This window comes from Acanthaster planci, linkage group LG06 (assembly GCF_054643075.1).
Source record: "Acanthaster planci isolate LZ-2023a linkage group LG06, COTS_SCS, whole genome shotgun sequence".
Classification (NCBI taxonomy): Eukaryota; Metazoa; Echinodermata; class Asteroidea; order Valvatida; family Acanthasteridae; genus Acanthaster; species Acanthaster planci.
This window is the reverse complement of record NC_141782.1, coordinates 18,756,626-18,776,453: the sequence shown is the minus strand read 5'-3', so window position 1 is coordinate 18,776,453 and position 19,828 is coordinate 18,756,626. Positions and strand designations below refer to the sequence as shown.

General features: G+C 42.4%; 2 protein-coding genes across 4 annotated transcripts in view; one reads left to right on the top strand and one right to left on the bottom strand.

The window, feature by feature from the left end:
- The window catches only part of LOC110983278 (uncharacterized), a 55,076-nt gene that overhangs the window by 20,506 nt on the left and 14,742 nt on the right, over positions 1–19,828 (top strand). For all 3 annotated transcript variants that reach the window (XR_015425584.1, XM_022242410.2, XM_022242408.2), the window contains exons 23-43: positions 290–354; positions 944–1,046; positions 1,243–1,521; positions 1,862–1,951; positions 2,408–2,470; positions 3,130–3,191; positions 3,702–3,831; positions 4,926–5,005; positions 9,879–10,004; positions 10,198–10,320; positions 10,770–10,896; positions 11,353–11,484; positions 12,806–12,961; positions 13,431–13,535; positions 14,420–14,478; positions 14,732–14,857; positions 15,409–15,469; positions 16,853–16,917; positions 17,367–17,486; positions 18,335–18,460; positions 19,364–19,540. Coding sequence is in view for 2 of the 3 variants with exons in the window: in XM_022242410.2 (XP_022098102.2) it covers positions 290–354; positions 944–1,046; positions 1,243–1,521; positions 1,862–1,951; positions 2,408–2,470; positions 3,130–3,191; positions 3,702–3,831; positions 4,926–5,005; positions 9,879–10,004; positions 10,198–10,320; positions 10,770–10,896; positions 11,353–11,484; positions 12,806–12,961; positions 13,431–13,535; positions 14,420–14,478; positions 14,732–14,857; positions 15,409–15,469; positions 16,853–16,917; positions 17,367–17,486; positions 18,335–18,460; positions 19,364–19,540 (2,375 nt within the window). In the remaining variant the exon portion in view is untranslated. The remainder of the gene's footprint in view (positions 1–289; positions 355–943; positions 1,047–1,242; positions 1,522–1,861; positions 1,952–2,407; positions 2,471–3,129; positions 3,192–3,701; positions 3,832–4,925; positions 5,006–9,878; positions 10,005–10,197; positions 10,321–10,769; positions 10,897–11,352; positions 11,485–12,805; positions 12,962–13,430; positions 13,536–14,419; positions 14,479–14,731; positions 14,858–15,408; positions 15,470–16,852; positions 16,918–17,366; positions 17,487–18,334; positions 18,461–19,363; positions 19,541–19,828) is intronic.
- LOC147798916 (C-type lectin lectoxin-Phi1-like) lies at positions 6,549–8,414 on the bottom strand. Its single transcript, XM_087137729.1, has one exon. It carries the CDS (start codon positions 8,003–8,005, stop codon positions 7,451–7,453), a length of 555 nt encoding a protein of 184 aa, XP_086993855.1. The 5' UTR covers positions 8,006–8,414; the 3' UTR covers positions 6,549–7,450.

The window sequence follows — 19,828 nt, the reverse complement described above, 5'->3', positions numbered from 1 at the left end:
CCAGTGGAATATTCCATTTATAGAAAGGGGGCTTAATTAATATTAAGTGGAAAATATGCTCTTTGAAGGAATGCCGTGCACATGAGAATTTACCCCAGAAAAAATGTCCTTTTTCAGTTGTGGCAGAAATCGAACTCGGACCTCATTGAACCTTTTTCCCAACCTTCTGATTCATGAAATAACCAACCAGGCATGGCAAAGTTAAATTTTGAAGTTAACCGGAACAGGTTGTCTAGTGAATATGCAAAGAAGCGTCACAAATATTCATTTTATGAAACTTTGATCCCAGGAGAAGGAAGAAAGCAAGAAATGGAAGCCTCTCTGTCACCAGCTCAAGGCTTTTGGCGAATGCGGGTAATTTTTTTCTTCCTTTTTCACTCGCAGCTAAGCACAGATCAATGTAGTAGTATGTTTCCCCCAAAAGCTCGGCTTCGTTTTTGATGTCATCTCCCGCACTCGACTGTTGGAACCAAAGGTTTGCGGGTACACCATGTGAAATCAATCTCTTCCGTAGGAGTGGTGGTTCTGAGAAGAACCGGTGAGTGTAAACTTGACGTTTCGACCAGGATCCTCTGGGTGTCCCCGGGAGAGAACAACTGGTCGTCGAGTCCACCCTCGCTATTGCCACTCAGAATCACACGGTATACCCACAAACCTCTCCTAGTCTAGCCTCCACCATGCAAAAGTTTCCAATCTTACTTTTTTGGAATGGAATGAACAATCTCCAAGCCCTGATTCCATCTTAGACGATGGGTGTTTCCCTTCGCAGAAAATTGTGTCACATTGAGCTTTAGGGTGTCCAAGTCGGGTCAAATTCAAATGAACTGAAGGCAAGAGGTCAAGGGTGGAGACGAAGCCAGGTTTGGTAGACCCTCATAGATCTACAGTCAGAAAACTGTCCCTGTGTACTTGAGCATGCGTCATCGTCATTCCTGTATTTCAGGAATGGGTCTTCTTGCGTCGGCCGTCATGAAATGTTCGCCGATGTGGACACACCGGGTTGCAATGCCAACCACATTCCTCTTCCATCAGCTGGCATTGCCAAGGTAACGATTAAGTTGGTTTGCCTTTGTAGTCGCGTGACAATGGATATTTTGAAGCGGCCTATTTGTAAGCAAATGAGACAAAAACATTGGAACTAGGACTGCTTAAATTTCCCTTTTTTTTCAGGGATGGTTCAGTAAAAAACAATGTGCATATTCATGAATGTATCGAGACTTTTTCGCTTGACAACATTTGCAGATTTTAGTCACTCACGTCGTGAATGCAACAAATTTCTACGCCCGCCTCCTGGAGCATCGCAGCACCGAGGCCAGTAACCCCGTCGCTCTTCCGACGACCCACTTGGACCTGGCCTTCGAGATGGCCTCGTGGTTCAGTGACCCTGCCCACCGGGTGAGCTGCGATTCTCCCGTCGCCAGCGACCTGTGCGGCCTGGAGGACGGGTGCCATGTTTTCCACCGGGTCAGGGTTCAGAGGTCAAAGCGAGGAGGGAGTGCACTGTTTGAGGAGGAGAAGGAGGTGAGTTCGCTTTTGTTTAAATTTTGGAGAAAATAATTCTTGAGGATTTCCAGTTAAAGAATAAACCTGTTTGATTTTCCACTTGCCCACATCAGCATCCGGTGACATCTGAGGGATAAACACAGTTGACTATGATGCACAAGTCTGTTTGGAAAGCGGTTATAAGTGGCATTTTGTGTCAAGTGAAAAAGAGAAAGAAATTTAGTTGGAAGACGAGTTATCCTCTTTCAACTGCATCTTCTCACTGTTTGGCACTTTCACCCACATTCTGCACACCAAATACACTTTTAACAATTTTCTCAGGCATGGCCTTATTTCTGGAACATTTGTCATATGATAGGTTCAGTTTGTAGATCAGGGAAGAATTGAGCGGGTACCAGTCAACAAGTTGTTGAAGCTGCCTGATCATCTGCACTCTAAACCGTACCAGGTAGGAAAATTGTGTGCAAAATCTGCCAATTTGAAGGGGATAAATTCCATAATTTGTCTGGTGCTGAGCACATTCCTGATTTGAGGACATCAGACACTTTCACCTTTGCAGTTGCTGTATGCATCAACTTTTTTGGTCTACAATCCTGTACAAAATAGTTTGAACACCTTGTGGGAAGCACGGTAAAAAAATCCCCCTCTCCCCCATTCAATGTTGCGGTCAATTATTGGACCAAGATTAAGCCCAGTTTACCCAATGAGAAACAACATTGATAGGGGGCAGAGGGGAGGCATGTTCTGACGAGATTTGTCCAGGATTGTAGTCTTTGGAATAACTTGTTGGGTTTTTGGGTGGCATTTGTCAAATGGCAGTGCCGCTCGTACGTGATCAGACCTGATATAAGTCGAAAGTTAAAAGTCAAAGAAAATTACTACAATGTCTTCTGTACTACTTCAGGCTGTTGAGATCTACGTGTGTCGAGTCAAGCCGGTAGATGGTGACACTGAGTGGACGACGCAGGTATATAAGAGGGGCTTGTTATTAAGCCCCGCCCCTATCCCCTCCCCTATCACTACTTTAGTTTGCATCAACATCTCCCAAGGAATCGTTTGCTAATAGACGAGCACATTGGGAGTAAGATTTGTTTCAGAACGTCTCAAACTCACAAGAGAATTGCTACATGGTGCTACCGCAAACTTACTACTGATGGACAGTGGGAGTGTGGTTATCATAGCAGAGCTTTATTTGCCTACCACCCTTAACAGCGCTCAGTTCTCTCCCGTGGCAACAGGAGAATGAATAGCTTTTTAGTCCACTGCATTCTCTGTTTTTGTCGTCGTTTTGTCCCTGAGGGTACGACTCAAATGCCAGATTTCTTTATTCATATTTGACAAAGACACACCTGTTTTCACAGAGCTTTGCTGGGTTAGTACGACTCAAATGCCAGATTTCTTTATTCATATTTGACAAGACACACCTGTTTTCACAGAGCTTTGCTGGGTTAGCAGTAATGGGAGACTTTTAAGCTGCATTTTGGTGGCAAATGTACAAGTCTCACCTGACTAAACGTCTCAGAAGTCCCCCGTTAGTTCTGACTCCTGAATAATGCTGCATCCATTACAGGAATTACTTGAGTTCCATGTTAACGGTGGTTGATAAATGCTTACTTATGTTTTCAGGCTGGCTTCTTCGTACATGACAAGATTCATGACAAACAGCTAGAAGGAAAGATCACTCTCAGGTATGAATTGAGTAGCTTCAGTGATCTAGGTCTTCATACTTCAAACTGCTGGTCACTTAATAGTAGTTTATGAAACTCTAAACTGTCATCTAAGTATAAATTAACTTCCATTTTTGTAGTTCACGCCGGGACGCGTTAAGACACGCCGTAAAAATTGAGATCCTCAGCCCGCTTTTCAGCTATTATTCTCAGCCCACGCTCGAGAGAACACTGTGAAAGAAGGCAGACCCTGGCTCTTGTGTATATGGTAATTTGGTCTTTGTGTGTAGCCCAGAAATAAAAAGACCGAATTTGCATCATAATCACCAGCTTCACAATAGTCCCCACTTTGAAAAGAAGCAACAGGAATATGGAAGCTTGAGTAGAGCCACATGCCACCGAACAATCAAATGTCTATTTCATTTCAAAGACCTTTCCCAAGTTACCTCCTTCCCCCGAAAAAAGATTAAACCTAAACTTTTTCAAATTTCCACTTATTTGTTTTTTCGTTTGTTTCTTTTGGTGGGCTAGCTTGGGTAACGTTTTGTGGTTAGACCCAGTGGTACAACGGGTCCATCTGCCCAGCATCAAAACCACGGTCAACGCGCACAATGTCCGACAGGAGTTACTGCAGGAGGGGTTTGCTGTGGACAACCCAGAGGTGAGACCATCTTACCGGAGGGCCAATTTGGTTCCTAACTATGGTGTCCTTGAAACTGTAAACCAGTCCTACAGTACTCACATAGTTCAAACACTGAAGCCAGTGGCACCCCCAGAATGGGCAGGATGTAGCAGGATATCTAACCAGTTGGTTCCAGTAATCAGTGAGTTCATTGTTGCATTCAATTGTGGACCCGGAACAATAGAGGACAGTAAGGTCCCCAATTCACAGAGGGTCCCCTTTTGATATTTGTGTTCAAAAGTACGGGAGGTCTTCCAAAAAAATTGAAGTTAAAGCACGAACTAAAGAGGAACAATAGGGCGTCCCTTACTGCAGGCAAATACAAATGGGGATGTGCATGAGGCAGTTGCAAACTGAATTTGAGTAACTCACACGTGAGCTATCACTGAAACAAATCAATATGTATGTACAGTGCATCATGTAGAAAAGTCGGCGTTTTGGAACATTTTGCAAATTGTCATCCCTTTACAATAGGTAACAATGACCAAGCAGTCAATACGTTTTCAACTCATTATTTGAATTTTGTTCATGTGAATTTTTGATGGGTGCGGTTCACTGAGCCTCTGTTTTTTTTAATGGCTCTGCATACGTGTAAATGCTATGAAGGACTAGCATTTACATGTGACTGCCTGATGATATGCACAGGAAATTGGCCATTGAGTTGGAAAGTGGCCCATCAAGGCAGTTTCTTGGTGATGCGTTGTACTATGATTCGTTCAAATCATTGAGCCAGAGATTCTAGGCACTCAAATGTTCATTACAATGCAGTTTTGGCGAGTGAGCATTGGTTAGCAAGAAGAGGAACCTATCGCAATGTATTGCTGGTTTTAACTTTGAAGAATGAGCACTTTGGAAAAAATCTCGCAAAAATTAACAGAGACTTTGTTTGCAACTCACTAACAACACGGAGCGTACCAAGACAGAGACTTATTGGCTCTTAACTAATGAAACCTTGCAGCTTTAACCCCCTTGGTTGTGCGAAAGCTACTTGAAAATCAGAGTAAAAATGTTGAAGTATTGGTCATTTTCTTTTAATTTAAGTCAATGATTTTTAAATATTTTTATTTGGTTAGCACATTACCAAGCTGAGGAAGAAGTGTGAGGGAAAAGTGGTTCTGCCGGACATGGTGATGCCCTCAGCCCTGGAGCAAAGGTACGACATGTTGAGATGTTTAAAGTCACTTCTCAGCTTACTTATCCCTCGATGAGGATTCAACTTCACCTTACTTTTGCTTGTCTTCCTGATGTCATGTCAGGCCCCTTTCCGATTTCACTAGAACAGTAACACTAGTGTCAGCCGTATTTCTGTTATCAACACAATCTGTCTGTGCCAAATGTCTAACAAACTTGTCCACCTTCCCCTGCCAGTTTTCTTCCTCGGTCAAGTTTCACTGTGCATCGTCCTCGTATGTTTGAAGTACAAAATGGGGCTTTAATGCAGGCAAAATAATCCTCCCCCAGACCTCATCCTTTACCTGTAGTGTTGTTATCACTTTTACAGCATGCGGTGCCTCTGAACACCTTCTAATGTAACCGAGCGGTGGTTATGTGACTTGAAGGAACGGAGTGCGAGGGCACACAATCTAGGTCTGGATCTTGTGCTTTATTGTAAGACCTGGTCGGTATGCGCGTAAATGTATAAAGAAAAATCACAGTAAACACTCTGGAGTTTCTGATGTGATGAGGAGTGGGAGCTGTTGTCTTCTTAAATTGCCCTTTCATTGGTTGAGACCTCCCCTGTTGAAGCAGAAGAGTGGTTTTGAAGCTACCACTTCTTCGAGGAATGCCTCATCGGTGCTGACTGATCGTGCGGATATCACAAGGCTGGCCTGAATAGCGGAAGTGAAACTTCAGTAGACAAGCTCCTGTTGACTCTGCCGAGACTAGTTTGCTTGAGGAATCTTTGTTGTTGGTCTCCCTTTGTCCCTTTTTTAACCACCGTTCGGTTACACTAAGTTAATTTAATTAACGTGATTTTAACTTTGTGTCTCCCATAGGTCTGCTGCAGTACACGTACATGTTTTTAAATCAGTAGCAGGAAATGCAGCAGATGGAGCCTTTATGATGATTTCAAAGTTCATTCCCAACCAGTTCACGTTGGGATTATTTTATGCTGAAATGACACCAGCCCCAGAATTGTTTTTGGCCCAAAGGCACCACTACTCTCTTTAATAAAGATGAGATAAATCGACCAAATCCAGCCTTGAGAGCCACGTGTATGATCCTACTCACTGTAACTTCTGTAACACTGCCCTGCCATGTAGCAGTTTTTACCACGATAACAGGCAGCGTGTATCCGTCAACTCAGTGCAGCGCCCAGTCTCTTGTCCAGGGACTCACCGGATGCTGTGTGTGAGCAAAACTAATTCGAACCTGAAATGCTTTAGACAAGCATTGATGCCCACCGCTGGAGACTCAGAGCCAGCTTGACAATTCACCCCAGACATTTATATTGACAGGCTGTGTTTTTAAAAATGTTATGAGTTTACTACTTGTCCTCAGAGGATTAGTCAGTCAGATGATGAAACATCTTTTAAGACCATAATTGTTTTGCCTTGTTTTGCTGGTATTGGCTTTATGCAATTTTCCATTAGAAGAAACAGCAATTGTGAGCCTGGTTTCTGCTCTGTTTAATTATTCAGTAACATACACGTGCACACAAAGTGATAAGACTCATGTTTTATTGTGAGTGAGCACATTTGCTGCCCCTCGCATCAGGAATTCGAGCGCGAATAAGAATTTTAGATTTTTCTGGAGTTTACAGTGTGTAAAGTGCATCTGGCTGCCAACAGCACAAGAATTCCAGAGCTTGACATCCAACATTACAGTTCTAGATTTCCTCTGTAGGAGCACATCAGTTTAAAGTGTACATGAAGCCTCTGTGTCTCATTGTGGTTCATTGCACTTTTTTGAAATGGTTCCTGATGTACGGCAAATTACGGCTTATGCTAAACTGATATCAACTTCCTTGTCAATCTAAAGATGTAGAAGCAATCAATGTTGCTTTGTTTTGTATAAAGCAGCAGTCAAATCCGTCAAACATTCTATAACTGGTGCCTTCCACACACTGGTTGTCCCTGACGTGGTGTATAGTCTAAAGTGAAAAATCACAGCATGATCCTTTTGGAAAGAGTTGGTGGCTTACTTGTTTTCCATGACAAGGCAAACCATCGTGGCTAACTGCATTCACCACTTTGTCTTTTTGTCAATAAAACAGGGAAGTTGGATTAAAAGTCACTGTGATGGATGGAAACATCAGACTTTAGCCTGACAATAGGCCTCAGGAAGGAACGTGCCAAACGACTTTCCTAATAATGTCTACTTGATCAGGACGGGACTTGCATGGGGAGTGGTGCAGTGTTAGGAATTTACTGTTGGCATTGTTGTGACATCCTCTACTGTTAACCTCACTCATTTCATTGGTAAAACCGTGCTATCAGTTGTCACCAGCTCCATGACCCACTTGTGGTTTTGGTCTTGCTGTGAAGAGCTTTCTCTACTGTTCAATTCCTGAAGAACTCAGTGTTGTTAGCTTGTCGCATCTCATATTATGGAGAGCGTCATCACCGACTTTTGAAAGATTTGCAGGTAGCTTGCCTCAAATGTGAAGGCGAGAAACTTGCAGGGACATTTTACAGATGGATTTGTACTCCTTGGTACAGTCATCGTCATTCCAGGTACCAGACAGGCTGAACATGGTGACGCAGTGCTCCTTTGGGCCCTGACTGGGCTGTCGCAGGAACCAATTTTCGTAGCTGCCTGGGCTCCCATCTGTCCAAACGTAATGTCCCGATGCTGGGCTCAGCATGTAGCCAATCCACTGACTGTTGAAAACCCCCACTGGCCACGGATTGGTGTCCTTGATGAACTTGTTCTCCTCCATGTTGCCTATGGAGGTGAGGTGAACGGGCCCCCAGGGCTTGGAGAGACCCTGGCAGTAGGCCTCAGCATCCTGGTGGGATCGCGTGGCTTCCACGTACAGATAACAGCTGACGTTGTGATAGGATACCCATCCTTTGGGGCACGCACTGTGCTGGTCCTTGTCACTAGTGATATCTGCCTGACACGATTGAGCTCTCGCCTTAGAGCTGTACAGTAGCAGATGAAATAGCAGGAATACCGCTTTGAAATTAGTGAAGAACATTTTAGACATAAAATGCAAGTGCTTAAGCTGTCCAAAGTCAACTAAGAATCAAAATTTACTTTGGAAATATTCACTTAGTGTTACTTAGATACATGTATACATATGTTGTGCCTGCTTTTTCGTCACTTCGTGGATCGATGTCCAGCTGCAATTTTATCCAAGTGTGTCCTGGTTCTCCAGATGAAGTCCAATTTATCTCTGTGTCACCCACAGAATCACCAGTGATGTCTTGTCTGTTTGTGAACGGATGTACAGTTTGTTGAGTACTCTTATGTCAATTCACTTTGCCCAAAACGGGTGAGAGTGCCCGTACTAAGCACTAATGATTAATCAGTGTCCTCTAGCTCTGCGGACAGACAGAGCAGTTGTGTACGAGAGCAAGGCACTTTAGATTGTTTGAGGTCTGAAGGTCAGTGTACATTAAGAGACTACACGGATTACTGCCACATGTACCCGTTGTCTGTGTATTGTTCTGCGAATAATCTGTCTTCTTGATAAGTGGCCCTCCAGTGCATTATCTTCAGCTTTCCTTTCTTAATGGACTTGATTGTCCCTATAAGCATATGACCTCTATCAGATATTTTTACGACAAAAGGTTCCCGCGACCTGGAAAAGGCATGAAAAAGTCAGGGAAATTTATTTTCGTTTTCCAGGCCTGGAAAATTCATGGAATTTTGTATAAATGACTGAAAGTCATGGAATTTGTGTGTGATTCCTATCATCAGAAATAAGTGCATAAAATGCCTGATTTTTATTAGCAACTTTAAAAGTCCAAATAGTCCAAGAATTTGCATTGTTAGGTCATGGATTGTCATAATTTGGTCATGGAAAACTCGCAGAATTTAATTGTCCTTTAGGTGCAGGAACCCCGATGACAGGATTTAATTAAGGCACTGTAGTCTCCACGTGGTCAAAATCCTTGGCTTGAATCTGAGAAGACAGTAAATGTAATCATCGATTGGGTCACAATTGAGTATTGCCAGGATTCCCTTTTTTTGTCGGATTAACCCAGAATTAATTAAATGTAATTTCAACATGCTTTTCATGAGGTCTTGTTTGTCAACGTTAGTAGTGCAGAGAAGATCTCAATCACATTGTGTATTTTAATTAAGCTGTGCACTGAGATCTTTTATTTGGAGGAAATGGAGTTTAGGCAGTTGATCTTGGAGGTGCACAGAGTTGCATATGGGTCATTCTATAAACTTGGGGTCCAAAGAAGGTGTGACATTTTTCCGTCACTGTTACCTCTGACACGTATATACCATCTGACATGGCTGACAAGGGTCATGTAACACTGAAATTGATTTCAGATTATTGTTATTTGTTGGCAGGTAATTTTTAGTACTTATTCAGTCTAGCAAATTAAACTGTAAGCTCTAAACGTTACAAATCATATGACAGATGTAGCAGGAACAGGAAAAAAATTGGACCCCGAATTTAGAGAATGATCCATATTGTCAAAAAAATTTAAGAAACACAAAAAGGGTGTTTATTTCTTTACATGTGCTGGAGAAGTACTCACTAAGGATACTGTACTTCTATCAGCTTCTTGCACAGTTGTGGATTTCAGAGGATTTGGGGAGGTTCCAAACAAAAAAGTGTTGGCTTAATGAATAAACCTGTGGGTATTGTGGATTGTGTGACACAGACAGCTTACGTGTGCATGTATTACCCCCCCCCCCTTTTAATTTGCTTGAAGTTGATTAGAATTTAATCTTTCGGTCCAAAAATGTCCATATACATGACTGTTATATCTGTTGGTTCTTATGGTGTGTGACAGGCACACATACTGCTGTGAAGCAGTAGCCAAAACTGGGCTTTTCCTCAAAATTTTTTGTCAAAGATTTGACATTTTCAACTTGTTCTATTTTCTTGTTTGTAGGAGCCAGCCCATGCTCCTTCCCGATCCTATCTACCTCTCTCCTTCCGATGACTACTACCTTGTATACGTGTCTTCCGTGCATACCCCAGGATGTCTGTATTTACAGCTCACCAAGTTTTCTGAGAGGTACACAGAGCTGGAGATTTATTACTCATTTGTAATTGTGGGCTGTCATCCTGTATTAGTGAACATTAATGAGCTGTCGATCTTCTGAGGAATAAATTGTTATCTTGGAATTATGATGATGATTCTTTAGACACAACAGATTATGGCGCTGTTTTTGTGTCAGTAACCTTTGACCTCTCTTACGTATTTACAGGCTGGACAAACTGATGGAGGAAATAAATGCCAAACTATCAGATAAGAAAGCTCCCCCTCTGCCACAAGACTGGCATCCTAGAGTTGGGGAAGTGTGCTTGGCCAAATTCCATGAGGATAATAGGTAGGTCATCTTGCATTCTGCTAAAATCTATGATAAGGACTGTGGTACATTACACATACCAATAGTTCATAAATCTTTGGGAAGTATACGTTGGTCTGGCCATGTTTTCTGTTCCATGATATTCATGTTGACTTTGCCTGGTTTTTAAGTTTTCAAGACATCTGTTGGCAAGATTCAGTTTTGCTCCTTACTGTACATTGCTGGTGCAGAAGTCTTGTGTTTTCTCAGACATGAGGACCAGAAATACAGCACACCTAGCTAAATATGAAACTACTCTCCTGCGCATTGCCACTGGTACTCTTGGATATTCTAAATAGCAAAACTGAGTGTTGTTTGATCCTATCAGAGAATGTTCCGTCGTTAACACTCAGCATCATTGCCAGGAGACACGCTTCATTATCTTCGGTTATGAGTAGAGTCCATTACTGAATTTAATCTTATTTTGGCAGATGGAATAGAGTGCAAATTATAGACGTTCTCGGAGATGACCGGTACGAAATATTCTACTTGGACTATGGAGACAGGGAAGAGGTTGCTAAGGACTGGCTACACCCTGCGTGGAACAACATCCTCATGGTAGGCTGCTCATCAATAGCTCCATTCAACGCTTCCCAGTGTAATAATCAAAACTAATTATTGGAACTTGGAGCCTAGTGTCTTCAACTCTGCTAACCAGGGTCAAATTATCCAAATTATCCAACAATATGGCAATCTGAGGGCCTATGAAAATACCACAGTTATATCACAAGGTTTGTGTTACCATTTAGACATATCCCTTCGAGGTTTTTTATTTTGGAAAAGCTGAATTCGTACTAGCTTGTGCATGGCTCAGCGAAGTTCTGATCAACATGAATTCTGATGCTTCATTACTTAGTTGTAATATTAAGTCAGTGCTAGTTACTAGACCAGAGTAGGGCCTACAGGCCAGTCCTGCGACTATTAAGTGGAGCAGAGAATTCCGTGCATGCAACCACGGCATTTTGGAATGTTTGGGTTGCTTTGTTCATCGTGTTCTGTTCAACTTTCCGTCAGCTTCCGTTCCAAGCCATCCAGTGTAGTCTCACCAACATCTCCCCGACACAGGACCCGTGGAGCGATGCCGCTGGCGATGCATTGTGGGATATGTGTCTGGAGGGCGACAACAAGAAGTTGCTGATGGCAAAAGTAAGCAGTCCTTGAACAGCTTCGTGAGATTTGACAAACGGGGCATTGATTCAAAATAGGAGCCAAGACATTAACCACTTGCTGCCGGGTGGATTTTTCTTTAGCAAGACAAGATGCCGGGTCATTTTCAAGATTTTCCGTTTTCAAAATTCTTCAAAAATTCATCATTTCATTTAATGGCCGTTTATACCAAAATGAAGGACTGTTTGGGCACTACTCTAAAGCTGACAGGTAAAATTCATTGACTCCTGAATATTTCAGTCAGGCCTGCAGCCTTGGAAAAAGAGCCCAGATTGTGCGGTGTTACGTAAGATTCTTTTGTTTGCGAAACCGGCACTGTGCACTGCTGACCTCTTTTCAATAGGGGCCAGATTAGCGTGCAGCAGTGCTGCGTGGCTCATTGCTATGGTGGTGGAGAGCTTTTGTCCCCGGTGGTAATCTGCTCACTCTAAATGCACCAAACCGTGGTATACTGTTTCAAAACAAGGCTGGATTATCTCCACTATTGGGAGGGAAAAAATGTCGGTAATGCCCAGCTGCTCAGTCTTTTGTGCTGAGCACGGTCTTTTGTTATAAAGCCCAACTCTTTTGTCCCAATTCTGGGCTCCCCAGCTCTGCATATAAAGCCTATGTACCCGAAAACGGTTCGCCCGGCAGGTAGTGGTTAAAAGGAGGACTAAAATTGAAAGAGAAAAAATTTATTCAGTCTGTTAATAATTAGTATTATGATAGGCAAGTAAATCACTGAACAAGGAATAAAAGTCACAAGGATCAATCTTTTTGTAAGAATTGGTAAGGAAATGCAAATTAAAAAGCATGAACACAGAAATGTCCACAGCCTTTGCTGTGTGCCTCCTGTTAATAGCCAGCGGGGTGACTGGGCAACAGTCAACACTGTGCAGGCCATTTTTGGACACCTTCACTTTTTATGCAAAAGTATTCAAATTTCAGTGTTGTTGAGTACCGATAAGTCTGTAGTTATAATCATATAAGTATATAATTCAATTTTTAATTCTCAATTTAAACCAGCAGGTCATTTGAGCTTTAAGAAAGACATCCTTTTTTGTTGTTCGCCCTCTGTTATTATTGAAAGTGGTGTGATAACTTATCAACAATTCTCATGATTTTCATGTGAAATTCTCAATAAGCACTTGCAAATGCATAAAACTAAGGCATCTCTGATATCCTGTTTTAGTTAAAGCCAGGTATGGACATCTAATTTTGGAAAACTACATCATCATCACAAATTAAGTCCCCTTTTGGTATCACATACCAAATATCTGTAAATCAATGATTCTAAATTTCTTTTTTTAATTCAAAGATCATATCTGAGGTAGGGTCAGAGTCTGAATCCAGGCAAGTTGGATCCTCAGCCTACGAGATTGAGTTGTATGATACCAGCAGCGAGCGAGACGTTGTGATTGGTCAGGAGCTGGTGCATGCTGGGCATGCTGTGGGCAACGAAGCCTTCCTACAGGTAAGCCCTGCCAGTCTTTGTTCAGAAACAGAGCCGCTTGGCAGGAAATTCTGATTATCAAATTTTGTCTTCTAAGCAAGCAGTTCAGCTGGTAATCTGGTTTTATTTAGCAGGTATTTTTCATGCTTAACAAATTTTTGCATTTAAAGGCTTGATTAAATGGGTTTGCCGACTGAGAATGAGTCCACTATTACATCAAACTGTAGCCTTCCAGAAGTTGAAAGGACAAGAAAAATCTGTCCCATTTTTAATTTTTTTACTGTGCATTCTTGAAAAATGTTAGTTTGAATGTTACAGAGAAAGGTGACGTTGAATGACAACGGAATTACTTTAATTGAAGTGTTGGTTATTGAGGTCATAATTTTCAGATGGTTTCTGTTGGTATTAAAGCTGTGTGGCCTAAACTCTGACTCACACAATCCAATTCCAATAATTTTCAACTGAATGTATTGCCTATGTGTATTCACAGAACATGTTCCCGACGGCTGCAGTAGATGACGCTACTGAGCCGCCGCTGTCGACGGAGATCGGTAACATGCTGTCCCATCTCTGCATGCAGCTGTACCTCACAAAGGTATCAGACAAGTTGTGGATAAGCCCTCAAAATGTTACTCCGCATAAATTATGTGACAAGTAATGCACGTCCGTGACTGCCATAGTAACTTTGATGATTGGTGACGGATCAAATGCTCGAAAATTTGGATTTGTGACTTTCTTTCAAAATCTTCGGCATCACATACGAGTCCAAAGTTTCTTCATCTCTAAGAAGGAAGAATGTTTTGTATAAATTTGTTAATATCTTCCCTTTTTAGTGTGTAGAGCTACAAGGTAGCACTGCTGATAATGGCAAATTGCCAAGCATTCCATCAACCAGTTGCCCCTTGATAGACCGACTAATTCAGGGACATGTGGTTTTGTGGGGGCCAATCAGAGGACTAAAATTAATTAAGTGTTGCCTAAAAAAAACACTCTAGAACGAGTTCATGTACCACACCACTCTGTTTGGTGAGTCATCACAACTTCTAGGGTACCAAATGTGAGAACGCATCACATGCAGCCGACAGCAAACTATACACAAGAGCACTGTGCCAGTTTTGGAAAATACACATAGACATACATATGTGCAAATACACATCTATGCAATTTTTTTGAGGGCATACAACTTACACAACTCTAAACGTACATAACTTTAGTGAACAGCGCCCCCAAGTGGCTCTTAGTGTCCAGCACATACCCCCTCCTAGACATCACACAGTACGACCCGAGGGTCAGCGAGAGTATACTCCTGTAACCCGAGTGTAATGCGCATGCACCCTACTCGTGTTAACAGGAGTAACTACTCGAACGTACCCATGAAGTCGCAGAAAGGAAACCATTTTTTTTTACTCGGTACACCTGAGCATCTCTCGCTGTACATGAAGGAGCTGCCTGATGATAGTTTTTGTCTTCATGTTACAGAATGAATACGACCAGCTTGAAGTAGCTTCCCAAATTAATGAGCTGATAACGACATTAAGGTATGAAGTAACCTATTGCTCAGAATTCAAACATTGTCCAGGATCTGTTCCAGTTTACTGTGGATTGTTAAAACCTCAATCTTCTCTCGTCTTTTTCAAAAGAAATTTAAGTAACTGGGAATTGGTTAGTTGAAAATTTCTGCTTTGCACTTTGTGTAACTCTCCACCATTTGTACTAGAAACATGTCAGAATTTATGCCTGTCAAGGTCCACCACTTTTGTAGTCACTTGTTAAGTCTCTTATCTGTACCAGCCAATCCGAGTGCTCAACTGAAGTGGATGTCACCCCTCTGTGTCGTCTTGTTGCCTCCGGACGGTGTAAGCGGGCCACAGAGAGCCTGGCGGCCAGCCTTGCCTTAGTTTGCTTCAAGAGTGCCAAGTAAGTCTGGTCGCTGCACATTCAGCAGACCTCCGTGTCAAAAATCTCGAAAGCTCATTGGCTGTTCTGAGTTGCTCAACCGAGGTGGGCGGTGTGCTAGTTAGGGATGTCTCCGTTGGAATGAGTGGAGGAAATGAAGTCTTCTTGTTGGTTTCCGTTCAAATTGTCACAAAGCAGCAACGATTACAAAAAGGAAAATTGAATTTTTTTTATTCCAGTGATCTTTTTCCCATTGTTAACCCATATATTTAGACACTTAAATTAAAATTAAATGTAAACAAAATTCAGTTGGCAGCCTTGTGCAAAAACTTCTCACTTTTAAGTGTCAGATAAAGTAATGTCCAAAACTGAAACAGGCCAAACTATTATCCCGGCCGTTTCAAACCACAGCCAGCCATATCTCATTTGCGTTCTTTCATTAAACTCCATTGTTTTACAAATGCTTTTGCCAGCCATTCACACATTTTGAAAGAAGCCCACGAGCTTTGCCTTGTGTGTATTTCTCGTGGGCATAATTTCATTGTTGTCTTTGTAAATCCCAATTTTTACAGAAACTGCGAGATGATGTGCCGGTGTGGAGGTTTGAAGGAACTTTGCGAATTGCTACTGAAGGTTAGACTATTATTTTAACCACTGTGACCTCTCTGCAAAATAAGGGGGCGTGTTGAAAATGTGCTTCCAGGTACAAGTGCGTACAACTGCTGGAGCAGTTGTCGAGCATGCTCCCAGCATACGCTGTCGTTACAAACTGGTAATGACCTGGACCTAATTCTGGCCGGGGGTGTCGCTGTAGACTGAGACAGTATTGGCTTATCAGAAATGATTGCCCTTTTCTCATTGGTTGTCTTTTAGAATCCGAGATGCAGCGGAGACAGATAAGAAGCTGATATCCGTTGTTCTTTATGGTTTCTCAATCTAGGGACAGGAGCCACCGAGATCAATCAAAAGTCAATATCCCTGATTCGTTGCCCCCCCTCTGAATATCAAGCCGGTGGAAATAGGTCACTCTAGACTAAATTAAGATCTGTATCTCAGAAGTGGTCTTCTTAGATGAGATAGGAAAGACAGAGATAGAGCAGAAATCAGTGCCTGGTTATCATCGCTGGTCTCTCCGAAAATCAAATATTAATATCCGTTCCTTGTTAATGATCTGTCAGAAAAATCATGTCGGGGCCACAAGTGCCGATCAGAAACTGATATCTTTTTGTTAATGGTCCCACATTAGACAAATGACTGGATTTGTCAGGTTCAGGCTAATTGTAACTCTGCTTCCTGTTAGTTTGGAAAGTCAAACCAAAGATAAATTGGCCAACATCCTGTAAAGGGTGTGCTGTCCAGCAAACATGTCAAAAGCAGATTATACAGTCGCATTGTTCCTGCATGCGTGTCCCTGCACAAGACTGTGATCTGAACACCTGAATTAGCAATTAGGCGGCCATCAGTACCCGAGGCCATCTTAACCCCAGACCCTCTTGCGCCATTGGCTACCAGCATCGGCCAGCCACATGACATCAGTACTTTCCCTACTCAGTGCAAGGTCAAAGTTACAGTGTACAGACTAGTGATAACAAGGTGATTTACCCTGTGTTTTCAACCATGTCGGTGGTAGTTGTCCTGCCCGATGTGTGACCTTTGCATTCTATATGACCCTACTTGACCTCTTTGACCGCTTGACAGGTGCTTTCAGAGCTACTTTGAGTGACTGTTCCAAGTTGATGTTGCCGGCTTGGTCTCTTGACAATTTCTGTTACGTTTGCCAGAGTCCAACTTTCCAATTTAACCAATACTGCACGTACAATTAATCTTTACAAGTGTTTTTAACGCCAGTCAACAACTCAACTCTCTTGCCACAGTCAGTGTCACATGAACAACGTTTTTAGAATCAGTTTAATCACTTGGTTGGGTTGGAAATTCTTTGTTTCCTTCTGTTCGATTTGGGCATGTAGGTTTGTTTGGTCACTAATAATTTTTCTTCGTTTTCTCTCCGCTTGACAGACAGAGGATGTCAGTCTTCAGGAGTACATATCCTACATTTTAATGCTTTCCTCGGGTAATCAGAGGTGAGGAATAACAGGAAATCGTGATTCAGACACCATTACACGTGAATGAGTATCTAGAGAAAAGGGGCCACTTTCGGAGATCGCTCCTGTAAACACCAGCCTGATAAATAACAGGCAGATTGCACTGTACAAAACTGTTACATACACAAGATTGGAGCACACTATTAGAAAAATGTTTCCATGGCATCAGAGGTATCACCATACCGTTTTTCAAGTTCATAATTTTGTGGACAAAAACAATGAACGAAATGGCGATGCTGAACTTGGGGTTAGGTGGCATGCACATTGCACAGTTCAGATGGCAGTGTTGTCGTTTTTAGGCATTAATTGTAACATTAGCCTTGACGTAGCCGTCTGTTTTCTTTTATTGCATTCATGGCACATCTCTTAAGTCTGCGCAGTTCATCTTTAGAATCTTCTTTTGTTTGAATCTTATCAATGTTCATCAGGAGCATCCGTGAATATGGTGGCATCAATGCCTTGTGCCGTATCCTTGAAACACCGGCCACCGTCGACATAGTGAATCAGGCCAGTGCTGCATTGGCAGCCCTCGTTGCGGACAACAGCAAGTAAGAAAGCTTGCATTTTAATTGAATCTTCTACCCCCCTCCACATGAACTAAAAAGTCAGGCTAGCACTGGTGTTCTTTCCATGCCTTCCATCTCTGTGGCCTGGGTTCGAATCCCACCCATGTAGACATGTGGATTTTGTTTTGGTCCCTACCGGTACTGGCGTCCTGGAATATTTGTTCAGGGTATTCATTCCGTGCTTAAAACCGAGTAGCTGTTCATTTTCTTCTCTGAACCGCTTTCCTCAAGCTTGCAGGAAAGTGAGGGTTGTCTTTCTTACGAGCTCCTAAGGAAATCCTTGGTTTCCTTATCAGAAAGAGAATCAGTGGTTGAGAATAATTGTGCAGAATCGATGAACTACTCTGGCTTTATTTGTAGGAAAGAGTTGTGATAAATCCGTCAAATCAAACCACAAAGTCTTGCCTCAAGTCATCGGGAATATTAAAGATGACAAACCACTGCTCCTGATCATAGTTCATTTCAATAGCTTGTGGCTTGACTTGAGCTTAGATACCTTGTGGATGGAGTATGTAACGTTCTTAAGAAGACTGAGCTACCGTACCGCCACAGCCCTTTGACAAGTCCACTTCAAGTCCACATGTAAACGATATGGCTATAGCAAAATTGCACACAGAAATTCGTCTCTGAATTCTAAACTGGGTGGAAATGAAAAAAAGGACTGTGGTTATGGGGTCCTTGCTTCTAAATTGCAAGTAGTGAATAATAAATGAGATGATGTAGTAAACGAAGTTGTTTTCTCAGAATGTTTCTTCAGAGGAGCTTTTTTTTTTTACATATGGGCAGAAAATCACCCTTAAAAGTTATCAACTTCTGCCTTATTGCTGCAGAAACCAGTATGCTGTGAATGAGGCAGGCGGGCTGGGAACCGTCTGCAGGCTGCTGAGTACCATGAAGAATGAGGACTGTCATATGAATCTCTTGAGGGCGCTGTCCAAGATGGCCGCCAATGGAGGGTAAGTTGAAGCGTGGTAAAACTAAGTTGAAGCTAGGTAAAACCTAGGGCAGGCAAGTGGATTGGCTCTCCGCTGTGAATTTTCATTCACCTGAATGTACCTTCGCCTTGGCTAATAATCCCCTTTTCCCATGCCTTCTTAACAAGCAGGTCATGTTCATTAGGCTAAGGTGTAAACACACCCTGTTGTGTTGATCAAAAAATTATTCAACACTGCCAATACCACAGGCTCTTAAATCTGGCCCGAGATCAATCTAATGTCTGACAGCCTTCTAACAATGCTTAGAGTCATTGGCACTCATTGAACAGCCATTACATTAGCATTATGCAGGCTGCCATTATAATGTGCTATTTCTTCGCTGTCATAAGTCGCTGTAATAAGTTGTGTAAGCCATGGAACTGGAATGAAATATTGATTTTCTTTTGTTGTTACTTAGCTTTCCATTTGTTAATCAGATCAAGACCAAACTGAAATCTGTTTATCACCTTTGAGAAGTCAGCTTTCCATTTGTTAATCAGATCAAGACTGAACTGAAATCCGTTTATCACCTTTTGAGAAGTCAGCTTTCCATTTGTTAATCAGATCAAGACCAAACTGAAATCCGATTATCACCTTTTGAGAACTCAGCTTTCAGAAGGACAGAGTCCCTTATGGACAAATGGAGACTCTTCATTCTATCTTGAGAAATCTCAAACATTTTAATTTAAAGAGAATTAAACGTTCAGAGCAAAATTATTATATTGATGGGATTTCCCATTTTGCATAAGAGGCATATATCAGTTTTTGCATCTAAGCTCGTCATATGATCATCGATGATCCTCTGCAAATGGGAGGGTAACGCACTGGGCCTGTTTCACCACACTCTATGTCATCTGTGATGCCTTGGTTGTGTTCTTTGATCAGGACCAGGGACATGATCCGTGAAGAGGGAGGCCTTCTTACCCTCTGTGATTTGCTGTGGGACACCATGGACAGTCCGACCGTGCACCTCTTGGTCCAAGCTCTGGCCTCGCTAAGCTGCAACAACCCACGGAACCTGGAGGTAATGGCTGACCTAGCGCTGATGGACTGTGTGGAAGGGTAAGGCTCTGGGACTCTGACTGTTGGGGAAGATCCCGACGTCATTTTGTTTTTCAATGATGGGCTTTGCCCCTACACCGATGTGTATTTCTAACACTATATGCACAGTGTTTGCAAAAGTGACTTCGCACAGCTTGCAAAAATAACTTCACAAGCTAACTTGGGTGCGACGTACTCGAAGCCCCGACTTCTTGCTTACTAGTGCAGGCGTCTCAACCATTGTACCTCCAGGTTTGCCAGGGTTAGCTAGCTGATCCAAGTTGGATGTATCAGCGGTTACCACAAAAG

Excerpts from the sequence above, each read along its gene's own strand:
- LOC147798916 (XM_087137729.1), bottom strand. The coding sequence starts at position 8,005 with ATGTCTAAAATGTTCTTCACTAATTTCAAAGCGGTATTCCTGCTATTT.